Source organism: Chionomys nivalis, chromosome 2 (assembly GCF_950005125.1).
Source record: "Chionomys nivalis chromosome 2, mChiNiv1.1, whole genome shotgun sequence".
In the NCBI taxonomy this organism is placed as follows: Eukaryota; Metazoa; Chordata; class Mammalia; order Rodentia; family Cricetidae; genus Chionomys; species Chionomys nivalis.
This window is the reverse complement of record NC_080087.1, coordinates 67,089,624-67,103,256: the sequence shown is the minus strand read 5'-3', so window position 1 is coordinate 67,103,256 and position 13,633 is coordinate 67,089,624. Positions and strand designations below refer to the sequence as shown.

Below are 13,633 nucleotides of genomic sequence, written 5' to 3'. Positions count from 1 at the left end.
ACTTTGTACTACTCTCAACCTTAGTGAAAGAAGTCTCCTCCTGCAGTAGGTAGTGCATAGACTCTGGGGCAACTGCCATTTCCTCATGGCTGAGAGGGTCCCACGAGTCTCCTTTACCTCCATGAGGATCTACTAGCAGTTAATGAAAGCACTATCATTTTATTGATTTGTGTGGAGCCAATACTTTTCTTCAGTAGTTCAAAAGGAATTTCTGCAGGCCCTCAGGAATTTCTTTTTTGTTGTTGGTTTGCTTTTTGAGATGGTGTTTTTCTGTGTAGCCCTGGCTGTCTTGGAATTTGCATTGTGAACCAAGCTGAACTCACAGAGATCCATCTGCTTCTGCTCCACAGTGCCGAGATTAAAGGGATGCACCATCAGGGCCTGAGTCCTTGGGGATTTCTAAAGTGTTTATGATAAGCCTGTGGTATCACAATCACAGCCTATCTCTTTATAGTTTCTCACTTTCTTGTTAGATGTAAGGTTTCAGTCTAGTATAAAGATTATCAAAAGTGAACAGAAGATGAGACTTAGAGCATTGTCTTTCAGGTTGAATTTCCTTTTATGTTGGCAGTGTCAGCACTAGATAAAGGATTTATCAAATTTAATTTATTAGGTGGGTATAATTTCCAATGAGCAGAAGATTTGGGGATTATATATGGTATACCTTTCTATGTTTTTTCAGAATTAGGAATTTTATGGTGTACTGTACAATTAGAGGTCTTTATCACATTTTAAAAGTTATTAGATTTTTTCCTTACTATTTAATTTAATTAGTTCAAGACAGGGTCTATGTATTTCTGGCAGCCCTGGAAATCACTATGTAGACCAGGATAGCCTCAGACTCATAGGGATCTTCTTGTCTCTGCCTACTAAATGTTAGGATTAAAGGAGTGCACCACATAGTGTCTTTATTATGAGATCTTGAATGCAGAACTTTTTTTTGTTTGTTTGTTTTTTGAGAAAAGATTTCACTAACAGCCTTGACTATCCTGGAACTAATTGTGTTCACTAGGCTGGACTCAAACTCACAGGTATCCACCTGCCTCTGCCTCCTGAATTCCAGGATTAAGTTTTGTGCCAACACCGCCCAGCTAAGAGAAATAATTTTATTACTGTATTTCGCAGGGGCTGGAGTCAAAGTTTAGTGGCACTGGTTGCCCTTCCAGAGGGCTGGGGTTCAACTCCTACCACAAATATACAACTGTCTATAACTCCAGTCTTTTTTTTTTTTTTTTTTTTTTTTTTTTTTTTTTTTTTTTGGTTTTTTGAGACAGGGTTTCTCTGTGGTTTTGGAGCCTGTCCTGGAACTAGCTCTTGTAGACCAGGCTGGTCTCGAACTCACAGAGATCCGCCTGCCTCTGCCTCCCAAGTGCTGGGATTAAAGGCGTGCGCCACCACCGCCCGGCCCTATAACTCCAGTCTTGGGTTGGGTTACAAAATGCCCTTTGCTGGCATTCCCAGACACCTGGCAAGCATGTAGAAAGGTTTGTAAAGCAACTCTTTACACATTGGGCAAAGCAGCTATACACATGAAAAAAACCTTCACAGTTACTATTGCAGATTTTTTAAAAATATAAACTAATTTCTTCGAATATTTAAAACTTCATTACCGGTTTTTATAAGTTTTTTATCTTTATGTTTCTATTATTGTAGTTTGTCTTTCTGGTCAGACTTTCTTTATGCCAACAGCCCCCAGATAATGACAAAAATTCTTACTATTATTTATGAAAGCTTGGTCTTTCGCTTAGGCTTGTTCCCAACTAGTTCTTATACCTTAAAGTAACATGTTCCTATTAACCTGTGTTTTGCCAAGTGGCTCTTTACCTCTCCTCCATTTTGTATGTTGGTTTCCTCCCATGTCTTTTTGGCATCTGCTGCCACACCAGATTCATCCCAAGTTCCTCATTCTCCTGAGAAGTTTCGCCTATTCTCTCCCACCTAGCCATTGGCCAGTCATCTCTTTATCAAACCAAAAAGAAGGTGCTTTGGCAAAGACACATCTGCACAGTATACAAAAAAAAAAAAAAAATCCCATAGCATATTATGTATACTGTTGGGATTTATAAACAAAGAATGAAAAAAACACTATGTCACATTATGAGAATGGTATTTTTCTCTCAAGTATGAACTTCCTGATGTCTTCTAAGACTTGAAAGGTGGATATAGGACAAGTCACAGTCTTTACATTTGTAGGGTTTCTCTCCAGTATGAATTTTCTGATGCGCTCTGAGGTAGGAAGCCCTGATAAAAGTTTTGTCACATTCCTTACAACTGTAAGGTCTCTCTCCAGAATGAACTCTCTGATGTCTTCTAAGATTTGAAATTTGCTTAAAGGACATGTCACAGTCTTGGCATTTGTAAGGTCTCTCTCCAGAATGAACTTTCTGATGTATTTTAAGAGTAGAAATCCGGAGAAAGGATCTATCACAGTCTTTGCATTTGTAGGGTTTCTCTCCAGTATGAATTTTCTGATGCGCTCTGAGGTAGGAAGCCCTGATAAAAGATTTGTCACATTCCTTACAACTGTAAGGTCTCTCTCCAGAATGAATTTTCTGATGTTTTCTGAGGATGGAGCATGTAGTAAAAGATTTGTCACATTCCTTACAACTATAAGGTCTCTCTCCAGTGTGGAGTCTCTGATGTATTCTAAGGTATGAATGGTGGATAAAGGATTTGTCACATTCTCCACATTTGTAGGGTTTCTCTTCAGTATGAATTTTCTGATGTGCTTTGAGGTGGGAACACCTCGTAAAGGATTTGTCACATTCCGTACAACTGTAAGGTCTCTCTCCAGAATGAATTTTCTGATGTTTTCTGAGGTCCGAGCATGTAGTAAAAGATTTGTCACATTCTTTACAACTATAAGGTCTCTCTCCAGTATGGACTCTCTGATGTGTTCTAAGATTTGAATGGTGGATAAAGGATTTGCCACATTCTCCACATTTGTAGGGTTTCTCTTCAGTATGAATTGTTTGATGTGCTATAAAATATGAGAACCTAGTAAAAGACTTGTCACATTCCTTACAACTATAAGGTCTCTCTCCAGTGTGGACTCTCTGATGTTTTCTAAGAGTTGTATGGTGGTTAAAGGACATATCACATTCTCCACATTTGAAAAGTTGCTCTCCAGTATGTATTCTCATATGTCCACTGAGGCTTGAGGCAGTACTGAAACATTTCCCACATTTCCCACACTGGTATGGTTTCTCTCCAATGTAGATAGTTTGTCGTAAATGACTATATGTTGAGTCATAGTAGTCATCACATTCTCCCTGTCTGTGCTCTGTCTCTGCAGTGTAGACTCTCTGATCTTGAGTAATGTTGGGACACAAATTCAAAGATTTTTCACAGTCTTTAGATTTACAAGGATCTTCTCCAGTGTGCATGCTGTCATGTTTATCTGGGTTTGATGAGTCAACAGAGGCATCCCTGTGATTACTGCATGTGTAGTTATTAGAGTTTTCTGTAGTTTTACTTGTTCTATAAAGTGCACATGTGGAGAAGTCATGAAGCATTTTCTCAAGGTCATTACACTGACAAGAATCCTTTTCAGTCTTCTCATGTTGATGGACAAGATCACATATGCAATAGTTCTCTAAAAATGAGTACAGTTCAGATTAGTAGGGCTTGATCAAAGACTAATAATTTAATAAACAACTGTCTCTCTAAGTTCTCTGTTCAGATAAGTAAATTAGCAACTACTTAGATATTTTTTTTCTTTCACAGTGATTGAATGTATTCTCACAAAAACAACCTGACAGCCTTCAAGGGTCTGTAATTAATAAAAGATTTCTCATCCATACCGAAAATGTCTAACCTCCGGGCGGTGGTGGCACACGCCTTTAATCCCAGCACTCGGGAGGCAGAGGCAGGCGGATCTCTGTGAGTTCGAGGCCAGCCTGGTCTAGAAGAGCTAGTTCCAGGACAGGAACCAAAAAAAAAACCAACAACAACAACAACAACAAAAAAAAACGAAAATGTCTAACCTCATAAGATGGATCATGTAATTGAGGAATCAGTAATTGACTTTGCGATAGACTCATTTACTGATTATGTTTAGAAAACACGTCTCTATCTTTAAATAATTTTTTCTCTGAAATTGATGAAGGAGTATAACCCAATCACAGTATTTATACTTACTAAGTGATTGACAATGCAGACTGGTCAGAAGACTAAAGTCTTACTTAAAAGTATCACAGAGTTTATTTCTTTCTCTAGAAAAACACATTAGATTCTTCAAAATTAATGGATGCAAAGACATATTCTAGCAGGCATCAGAGGCTGTAGCTCATTTAATGCAGGGCTGTCATGGGCAGTTATTGCTTATTTCTATCCTCCACTGTCTGAGGACACTTAGACACTGCTATCTCTCTCGACATACTGCTGTGTTTCTTAACTTTTCTGATAGGGTTATTCCAAATCTACTTGGTACATCGACTCCTGATATTATTTCCCAAAAGGGTGCCCGTCTGTTCTCTACTGGGAAGAAAATGAAAGATGTAAAATGAAAACACACAGTAAGGAAAGCAATTATAGAATAATCCTAATTTATGGACTCACATTAGACTTAGAAATTATAAGATTATTTCAATCTGATGTCAGCTTGGTCAAATTAAATTGCATTTTGTACTATTATTAAGCTGCCATAATTCAGATGCAGTACGACACAACTCCTTCCAATAGTTACAACAGGCAGAATGCATCCTGGGACTAGGATACAACACTAAATTAAATGATCAAGAACGATTTCAAGTGAAATTGAATATCACAAAAACATTCTCAGCTCTTGCTTTCCCTTTCACTGGAAGCCATTACTGTTGTCCTGTTCATTCACTAGCCCACCCTGGTTGTGGCTACTGTCTCCTCTCCACATTCCAGGGCAATTTCATTTGCTCTGGACAGGTGCCCAGACCTTGCATAAAATAGTCCACATACTGCAAGGTAGCCCATGACCCATGCTAGAATTTTTAGAAGGAATATAGAAGTCTAATATAGCACTGTGCTCAGTACATGAAAAGTATACAAAGTAAGAGAAACTAGAAATGATTTCACATTGTTACTTCATCCAAAATCTTCTGCATATTTAGGGAGAAATTTCAGATCACCTATTTTTTTTTCTCTCACAGAACCATGTCATGTACAATGATGGATTTGGAACTTTAAGATATAAATGGAAATATTATAAGCTACTGAGTTTCTGAATGCATTTTGGAACCAAAGCGAAAGGTAAACAACATCTCCATCATGGTAAATGGAAAGAAAAGTCAAATTCCATGAGAAAGTTCTTTCCTATTACCAAACTTAGCCTAGCCTCTCATTGTGTCCAAGACAACTTAACAGAGTTTACAATCTATGAAGTCAGTACATACAAAGGATGAGCTAAAAATTCTAAAAGCAAAATGTTCTCACCCACAAAGATGAGGTTGCTATAATTCTCCAACATCACATCAAGGTACAAAGCCCTCTGAGCAAAGTCCAGGTATTCCCACTCCTCCTGGGAGATGTCTACAGTCACATCCCTGAATGTCAACAGACCCTGAAATTAAAAGTTGTTTAATTAGGTTATACCAGGAAGAGTGCATTTCCTAAGACTTGAGGAAATTGGAAATGTAGATGAGTGAAAACATTTAGTCAAAGCGATGATTTCTGATAGAGTCACACTCTATAATGAATTTCTAAGTTCCTGAAATCAGGATGACACAATAGTCTCACACATAATATACACCAACTATGAACATTTAAGGTCTAGACACAATTACATCTGGTATGAATGCTGTGTTTATGTCCTATAGGATCACAGCATAGAAGTCTCAGAAAGAAAATGATGATGAGGAATGTGCTTTAAATGCTATACCTGTAGATCATGGTAAAATAATGACACTGAATCAATTTTGTGAATTCTTTGGCCTTACATGATTGTATTCTAACATGTTAAATTTGTATGTGTAAAGTCTAGGTCTAATGCCATTACATTTAAGAGAAAAGGGGTAGCTGTGTGGTGGTGGCACACAGAGGCCAGTGGATTTCTGTTGAGCTGAAGGTCTATAGACTGAGTTCCAGGATAGCCAGGGTTACACAGAGAAACCCAGTTTCAAAAACACCAAATACAGACAGACAGACACACACACACGTAATAGGAACCTAATATTATAGGGCACTAAAATCCAAGATCTGTCTCTTTCAATCCCACACATTGCTAAGATGTTGTGACAGCTATTCCTGTGAGTCAATATGTGCTTTTCATAACCAGGACTCAAGGAAATGTGACGGACCCCACCAATGGAGCCTACATGCCACAGGAGCCCTCACTGTGACAGACCCCACCAACGGAGCCTACATGCCACAGGAGCCCTCACACTAACATATAAAAATGTAGTCCATCTTCTATAGCAATTGGGCTTCAACATAATTTTTTTTCATGTATTAGAGTAAAAATATTTTTAAAATTAAACATCATAAGTCCATGTGGGATATTTGCCCTCAAATAATTGGGGAAGCATATTGAGAAAAGTGCTACAGGAGATGTAGAATTACTGAATTATAGTGTATAGTTGTAGTCAAAAGGAGAGAATGGTATAGTAATAAAATTAGAAAAGAAAGGACCCAGAAAGAATACCATAAAGGTATGCCCACTTAATATTTAACAAAGGAGGCAAAAGTATAGATTAGAATAATATGGCCTTTTCACCAGATGGTGTAGATAAACCTGGATCCAGTAGGTGCTGTGGGATGGTCCTTTTGTACCCTGTGAGTGTGTGTTGTACTCATTGGATGATAATAATGCTGTTTTGGACTATGACAAGCCAGGATAAAGAAACATCAAACTGAGGACTTGGAGGAATAGTGTAGAGTGGAGAGATGCCAGTGAGCTGCTGGAAGAGCAAGATGTACAAGACCATGAGTCATGTGACAACACATAGATTAGTAGAAATGGATTAATTTGAAAGTAGGAGCTAATTAGCAGTAAGTCTGAGCAACAGGTCAAATAGTTTGCAATTAATATTAAGCTTCTGTTTGATTATTTTGGGACTGGGTGGCTGGGAAACGAAAGCACAGCCTCTGTTTCCAAGCAGGAGAATGAAATTAGTTTCTTATCTTTCATTTGTACAAAAATCCATAGAAAATGGATCAAAATCCATATTTAAATACTGTGGGACAATGGTCTTTTATCCTGTCACTTGTATTATTTTAATAAAATGCTGATTGGCAGAAGCCAGGCAGGAAGTATAGGCGGGACAATGAGAAAAGGAGTCCACCCAGAGGAAGCTAGATGCAGAGGAAGCAAAATGAGAATGCCTCGCTGATAAATGGTGCCAAGCCACATGGCTAACATAGACAAGAATTATGGGCTAATTTAAGATGTAAGAAAGAGTTAATAAGAAACCTGAGCTAATAGGCCAACTAGTTTATTATTAATGTAGATTTCTGTGTGCTTCTTTGGGACTGCACAGCTGCGGGACTGGGCGAAACAGAAACCTCGAGCAACATTTAAAACCAGAAACACAGATACTTAGAAAACATAGGGAATACCCGTGAGGACATCAGGATAGGCAAGGACATATGGATCAGAAAGAACAGCAACAGCATAGGAACTGACCTAATTATCAACAGATGGGACACCATGAAAAAAAAAAAACAGCAGAAACAATCAGCAGAGCACAGACACCTACAGAGTGGGAGAGAATCTATACCTGCAACAATGGGGATAGCATCTCACATACAGAATTTATAAACAATTATAGAAATTAAATAACATGGAAATAAAACTGCCAAACAACAAATGGGAAAGTGAACTGAAAAGACACTTTGAAAGACAAATAAACAAATAGTTAATAAATATTGCAAAAGTTGTTCAGGATCCCAAAAATGCCTCCATGAAAACACAAACTACAACTACTTTGAAATCTTGTCTCATTGCAGAGAAAAGAACCCTCATAAAACTTTGGTGTATGCGGTACAATGTAAATTAATACAGCCATTGTGGGAATCAGTTTGCAGATGACTGAAAAAATTGAAGATAAAACAAATGTATGATCCAGCAATGTCACTCCTGGGAACATAACTAGAGAACTCCACATCACAATCTACAGACATTTATACCCAATGTTTACTCCTGCTGTATTTGCCATAGGAAAGAAATTGAATCAACCTAATCCAACAGATGGATACTGAAAATAGTATACATATAAAATGGAATACAATTGATTTGAAGAAAAACATGTAATGAAAATTTGCAGAAAAATGGGTGGACTCAAAATGTTATATTAAGTGAGGTTATAGTGTCAGAAGGAAGAAACTACATTTTCCCTCACACACAGAATCTAACCAATAATACGTATATATGAGAAACAACATACATGTGGGCACAGTAGAACATGGAAAAAAAGAGAACAAGAAACATTAAATATCAGGGTTGACTTAGAACTGAATGTAGGTAATAAACAAGTTATGAAAAAGGATATAAAGCTAATTTCTATTCTAGTTCTAATTCTGTCACAATTTTTCTTTCCTTTTCATAGTGCACAAGTTCACAAAAATATATTCTTTAATGAAAATATAAAGTTCCCTGTGAGTTGCAGAGCTTCTAATCCCAATGACTACTCTAACTGATAAAAATACATTGTTGGAGGGAGCCGCTTGTTGGTTCCCAGCTGCTTAGCCCTAAAACAACACACAGAAACTAGATTTTTTTTAATTTTTTTTATTTTTTATTTTTGGTTTTTCGAGACAGGGTTTCTCTGTGGCTTTGGAGCCTGTCCTGGAACTAGCTCTGTAGACCAGGCTGGTCTCGAACTCACAGAGATCCGCCTGCCTCTGCCTCCCAAGTGCTGGGATTAAAGGCGTGCGCCACCACCGCCCGGCCCAGAAACTAGATTATTGAAATCATTGCTTGGCCCGTTAGCTCTAGCTTCTTATCGGCTAACTTTTACATCTTAATTTAACCCATTTCTATTAATCTGTGTATCACACGAGGTCATGGCCTACCAGCAAAGTTTCAGCACGTCTGTCTCCTGCAGCAACTCCATGGCTTCTCTGACTCCACCCTTCTTTTTCCCAACATTTCATTTGATTTTCCCTGCCTAACTGTTTCCCTATAGCTCTGCTATAGGCCTAAACCTTTATTAACCAATGGTTTTCACAGCATACAAAGGGGAATCCCATATCATACACTGAATTGCATACTCTTTGGGTCTGGTTAATTTCAGTGTGTAATTTTTTGTCTGCTTGTTTGTTTGCAACATTTTTCATAATAAAGCTAAAAAGATAACCAGAAGTAGAATTTAAAGGCTTCCAATGTCTCAAACTATAACATTTCTACAAAAGAAAGGGGGACATGACCACTGACCTGGGGCCTGCTTATTGGAGAATCAGCCATTTCTGCTTGCTTCTTTTCTTTGAGTTTCTCTTTTAGGAACAATGAATATACGGCTTGTTGGCCTTTCATATAAGGAGGAAAAAAGAAAAAGTAAAAATTAACACTGAGAGCGGTTAAAGATAAATGTCAAACCACTCGAAAAGACCCAAGAAACACAATATGACCAGGTGTCTAGTCAATAATCCCAAATTCAGGAGAGCTGGGAACAACATTTGAAGCTTGGGGAGAAAATCACTGTCAACCATATTGTTTCATCTAGAACAATTCTACCTTAAAATTGATGGAAAGGAGGTGGGCAGTGGTGGTGTACGCCTTGAATTCCAGCACACAGGAGGCAGAGGCAGGCAGATCTCTGTGAGTTTGAGACCAGCCTGGTCTACAAGAGCTAGTTCTAGGACAATCTGCAAAGCTACAGAGAAACCCTGTTTTGAAAAACAAACAAACAAACAAATGATAGAGATGTAAGTGCAATTCAAGGTATTTACAAAGCAAAAGAATCCATTTCAACAAAGCAGAAGAGCACAAATATATCAAAGGCTATATATATATATGAATCAGGGGAACATGGGAAAATATAAATTTGATGTGAAGATTAGATAACTACAAGATAAATGGGAAGCAACCATCCATGTTCAAGACTGAAACCACCAATTCTCAGAAAGAAGTTGAGAAATACAATCAATAACCCAACCAGGAACAACACCAAAAACAAAACAAAGGGAATAAAAATTCTTGAACTAACTACAACACGGGAAGACATTTCACACAGATGGAATGGAGCACAATATTTTGAAATTTGCAGTATTTCTGAAAATGGTTTATATTGTCAGTTCAAATCCCATGACATTTGAACACCCCACAATAACCTTCACAGATATAATAAGGAGAAATGTAGAAATTATGTTGACACAAATTCCCTGGGTACAGAGCAGCCCCAGGAAAATGTTGTAATGCACAAGCTATCCCAGTGTGATTCTAGATTAGACCAAAGCAATAGTGCAGCAGATCTAAACCTGCCCAGTATCAATGACCAGGGCAATGTCAGCAAAATTACACAAATACGTGTTGTAGACTGGACAGTCTCTTCAAACAGTGGAACTGGGAAAATATCTAGACTTTATATAAAAATATGAACCTGGGTTCAATATTCTAACACACAGTGAATCACAGACCTTCATGTACGATCTAAAACAGTGAATCCTACAGAGTAACAGAAACGGGTAACACTTGAAACAAGAGCAGAACCAGACAAAGAGTACTGTGTTAAAAAAAAAAAACAAACAACCCAGGGAAATGGTAATAATGAAAATTTGAAGAGACAGACGACACAACATATACATATATTGACTATCTATTTATACTACAATTGATAAAAATAGAAAGGAAGCAAATGATAGTATGATCAATAAATCAGTAAATGGATTGAACAAATTGTGCTCAACAGCAGTTGTTAATAAAAAGCTCTACCATGTAGATCATGAGACAATATGAATTTAATGTAGAGATTCCAATTCTGCCTAGTCAGTGTTCACACTCAAGTTTCTAAACAACTAATGCATTTTTCCAGTGATTTTTTGAAATGTAATACATAGTATTCCATAAGCAAAAGATGTAAACAGGCAACATGATTCAAGAAAAGAAAACTGAAAGCTGATAATAAAATATATATTTAGCATGAAAAAATCATCGCAATCTAAAGATATAAAACACTGAAAAAGAATGGATCTGTGAAACTGTCATGCCTATGGAGTACAATAAAGAGGACTGATAATCATATTCATAATAATGACAGAAAATCAAAACAAAAATATCATAATAGAAAATTAAGAGTAACAGCAAAGGATAAAATGGTTTATTAGAAGATTCTTTGATCAACACAGGTAAGTGTCACAAAACTCAGATTGCCGTCATCTACAGCAGACAGAAAACAGGAGAATAAATAAAACATGTGCAAATTGGCACACTGCATCATGTTCTTTTCAAAGACAAGAAAACAGTCTAGAAGGAAGACTGTCTTCTCTAAGTCTCTAAGCCATTCCTATAACAATTCTATTGCATATTTTACAAAAAGTAATCCTGAAAGTACCAAGGAATAGTAAAGAGACGGAAAATGAGAGGTGCAAACTTTGATGTGATCTCACAGTATACTACATTTACAGCAATGGAAACCATTTGGAATTAAAACGATCACACACAACAGGAGATACCCATGGGAAGACAGTATAGACAGAGTGTAACAGTCTATAAATACACTTCCTCACTTCTTATAAAACTATGATGTATTATTTTTAGAAACAGAGACATTAACACTAAAATGCAGAGAATGTAATAGAATACCAAAAGATTCTGAAAATAATAAGTAAACCTACTGGCACTAATTTTGATTTTTTATAATACATGAAAATCATAGAAATGAAAACCAGTTAATACTGTTATGAAGACATGACTAGTGATCTCAATGAAAAGGACAGAATCACTCACATGCACACTCAAATAAAATTTTACTTGACTCCATTTTCAATTCTTCTGTAGAACCAGTTCTCGTGCCTATAATAGGACAATCCTGAGAGCTTTCTCAGTGGACATCTCCAGAATCATTTCTAGTGACACAGAATGTGGCACACTGATTTCATGTCCCACTCACACATTCACTTGAGTCCCTTGCAATAATTACAATAGATTTAAAAAATCAGTGGGAAGGAGGAACGCCACACAACCGTGCTCACATAGGAGGTTTAATGTAAGAAGCAAGACATGGGGCAGAGAAGGGAAAGAGAAGGGGGCTGAAACTGGTCCCTGGGGATAGAAGTGGAGGAAGAAAGAGAGAGAGAGAGGAGAGAGAGAGAGAGAGAGAGAGAGAGAGAGAGAGAGAGAGAGAGAGAGAGAGAGAGAGAGAGAGAGGATGGGCAAGGCCCACCTTTTAAAAGGGAACATAGTGCATGTGCATAGGAGGTGCTCTTAGTGGCTGCAGATGAGGACCTATCTTGTCAGGACACCAAGTATAGGCCAGTACATCTGAATACTAACAGACAGCCCTTCACCAGTTCTTTCAAATACCTTGATCCTGAGCTACTGTCTCATCCTTCTTCACCTTCCTGGCCTCTTTGTTCTGCCCCACAGGTGAGCAGGTCTGGGTGATCAGTTAACCCCGCACATGAGAAAGAGATTCTTCAGGAAGCACCTGGATTTCTAACACAGTACTGTGCTCAGTAGATGAAGAGAGGAATCTAGAAGTCTTCCCCCAATTGTCAGGTAGGGTCCGAATACTGAAAACATTTAGGAATCATTTTCAGTTAGTGTGCCTTGGATCCCACTTCCAGTCACAGGACAGTCAAATCTCAGCTGCAGAAATGGAAATGAAAGATTGAGATGAGAATATCATACACTAGTGACATCCTGAGTTTATCATATAACCAAGATGATGAAAGTCTCAAACCTCTCAAAAGCACAAACGCTTTCAGAGTAAGAGAAAGATACTCTGAGGGAGAGCACTTTGAGGAGGAGCAAGGGAGACTGCATGCAAACAGTTCTCGCCCACAGAAATCAGACTGCTACAATTCTGCAACATCAAGTCTCTGCACAAAGCCCCCTGAGCAGGGTCCAGGCACTGCCTCTTCTCCTGGGAGAAGTTCACAGTCACACCACTGGCTGTCAACAGACCACGAAATAAAAAACAACAGTTTGAACAGTTGTTTCAGTGCATAACTTTAATCTTAGCACTAGGGAGACAGAGGAGGGTGGAACTCTGTGTTTTCCAGGCCAGCTTGGTCTACTTGGTGAGTTTGGGCCAGACAGAGCAACACAATGAATTTAGGACTCAAACACAGCAAACATAGGAATCAAAAAAATAACAGCTTCATCATGTGTTCATGGACAGAGTGCTTTCCTTTGACTAAGACAAAAGATTCCTCTAGACATTTTTTTCTAATATAGATGAGTTATTGTAATTATTCAAAAGACGCTTTCTTTATTATTCTACACTACAATAAGTTTTCATTGTCCCACCCCCCCAAGACAGGGCTTCTCTGTGTAGATAGATCCAGCTACCCTTTAACTTGCTCAGTAGACCAGGGTGGGAAGGAACTCCCAGCTCCTCTGTCTCCCAAATGCTGGGATTGAAAGAGTGTGCTACCACTACCATATGGCTTAATAACGCCTTTTCTTACTGTGAAAATACTGTGATCTGGGGCTGGAGAGATGGCTCAGAGGTTAAGAGCATTGCCTGCTCTTCCAAAGGTCCTGAGTTCAATTCCCGGC

General features: G+C 38.1%; 1 protein-coding gene across 1 annotated transcript; it reads right to left on the bottom strand.

Annotated features, from left to right (window-relative positions):
- Positions 1-2,117: 2,117 nt before the first annotated feature.
- LOC130864906 (zinc finger protein 54-like) lies at positions 2,118-9,457 on the bottom strand. The gene is made up of 3 exons (XM_057755765.1): positions 9,347-9,457; positions 5,410-5,536; positions 2,118-3,595 (listed from the first exon to the last, which is right to left on the bottom strand). Exons 1-3 carry the CDS (start codon positions 9,443-9,445, stop codon positions 2,118-2,120), a joined length of 1,704 nt encoding a protein of 567 aa, XP_057611748.1. The 5' UTR covers positions 9,446-9,457.
- Between the last annotated feature and the right edge of the window lie 4,176 nt (positions 9,458-13,633).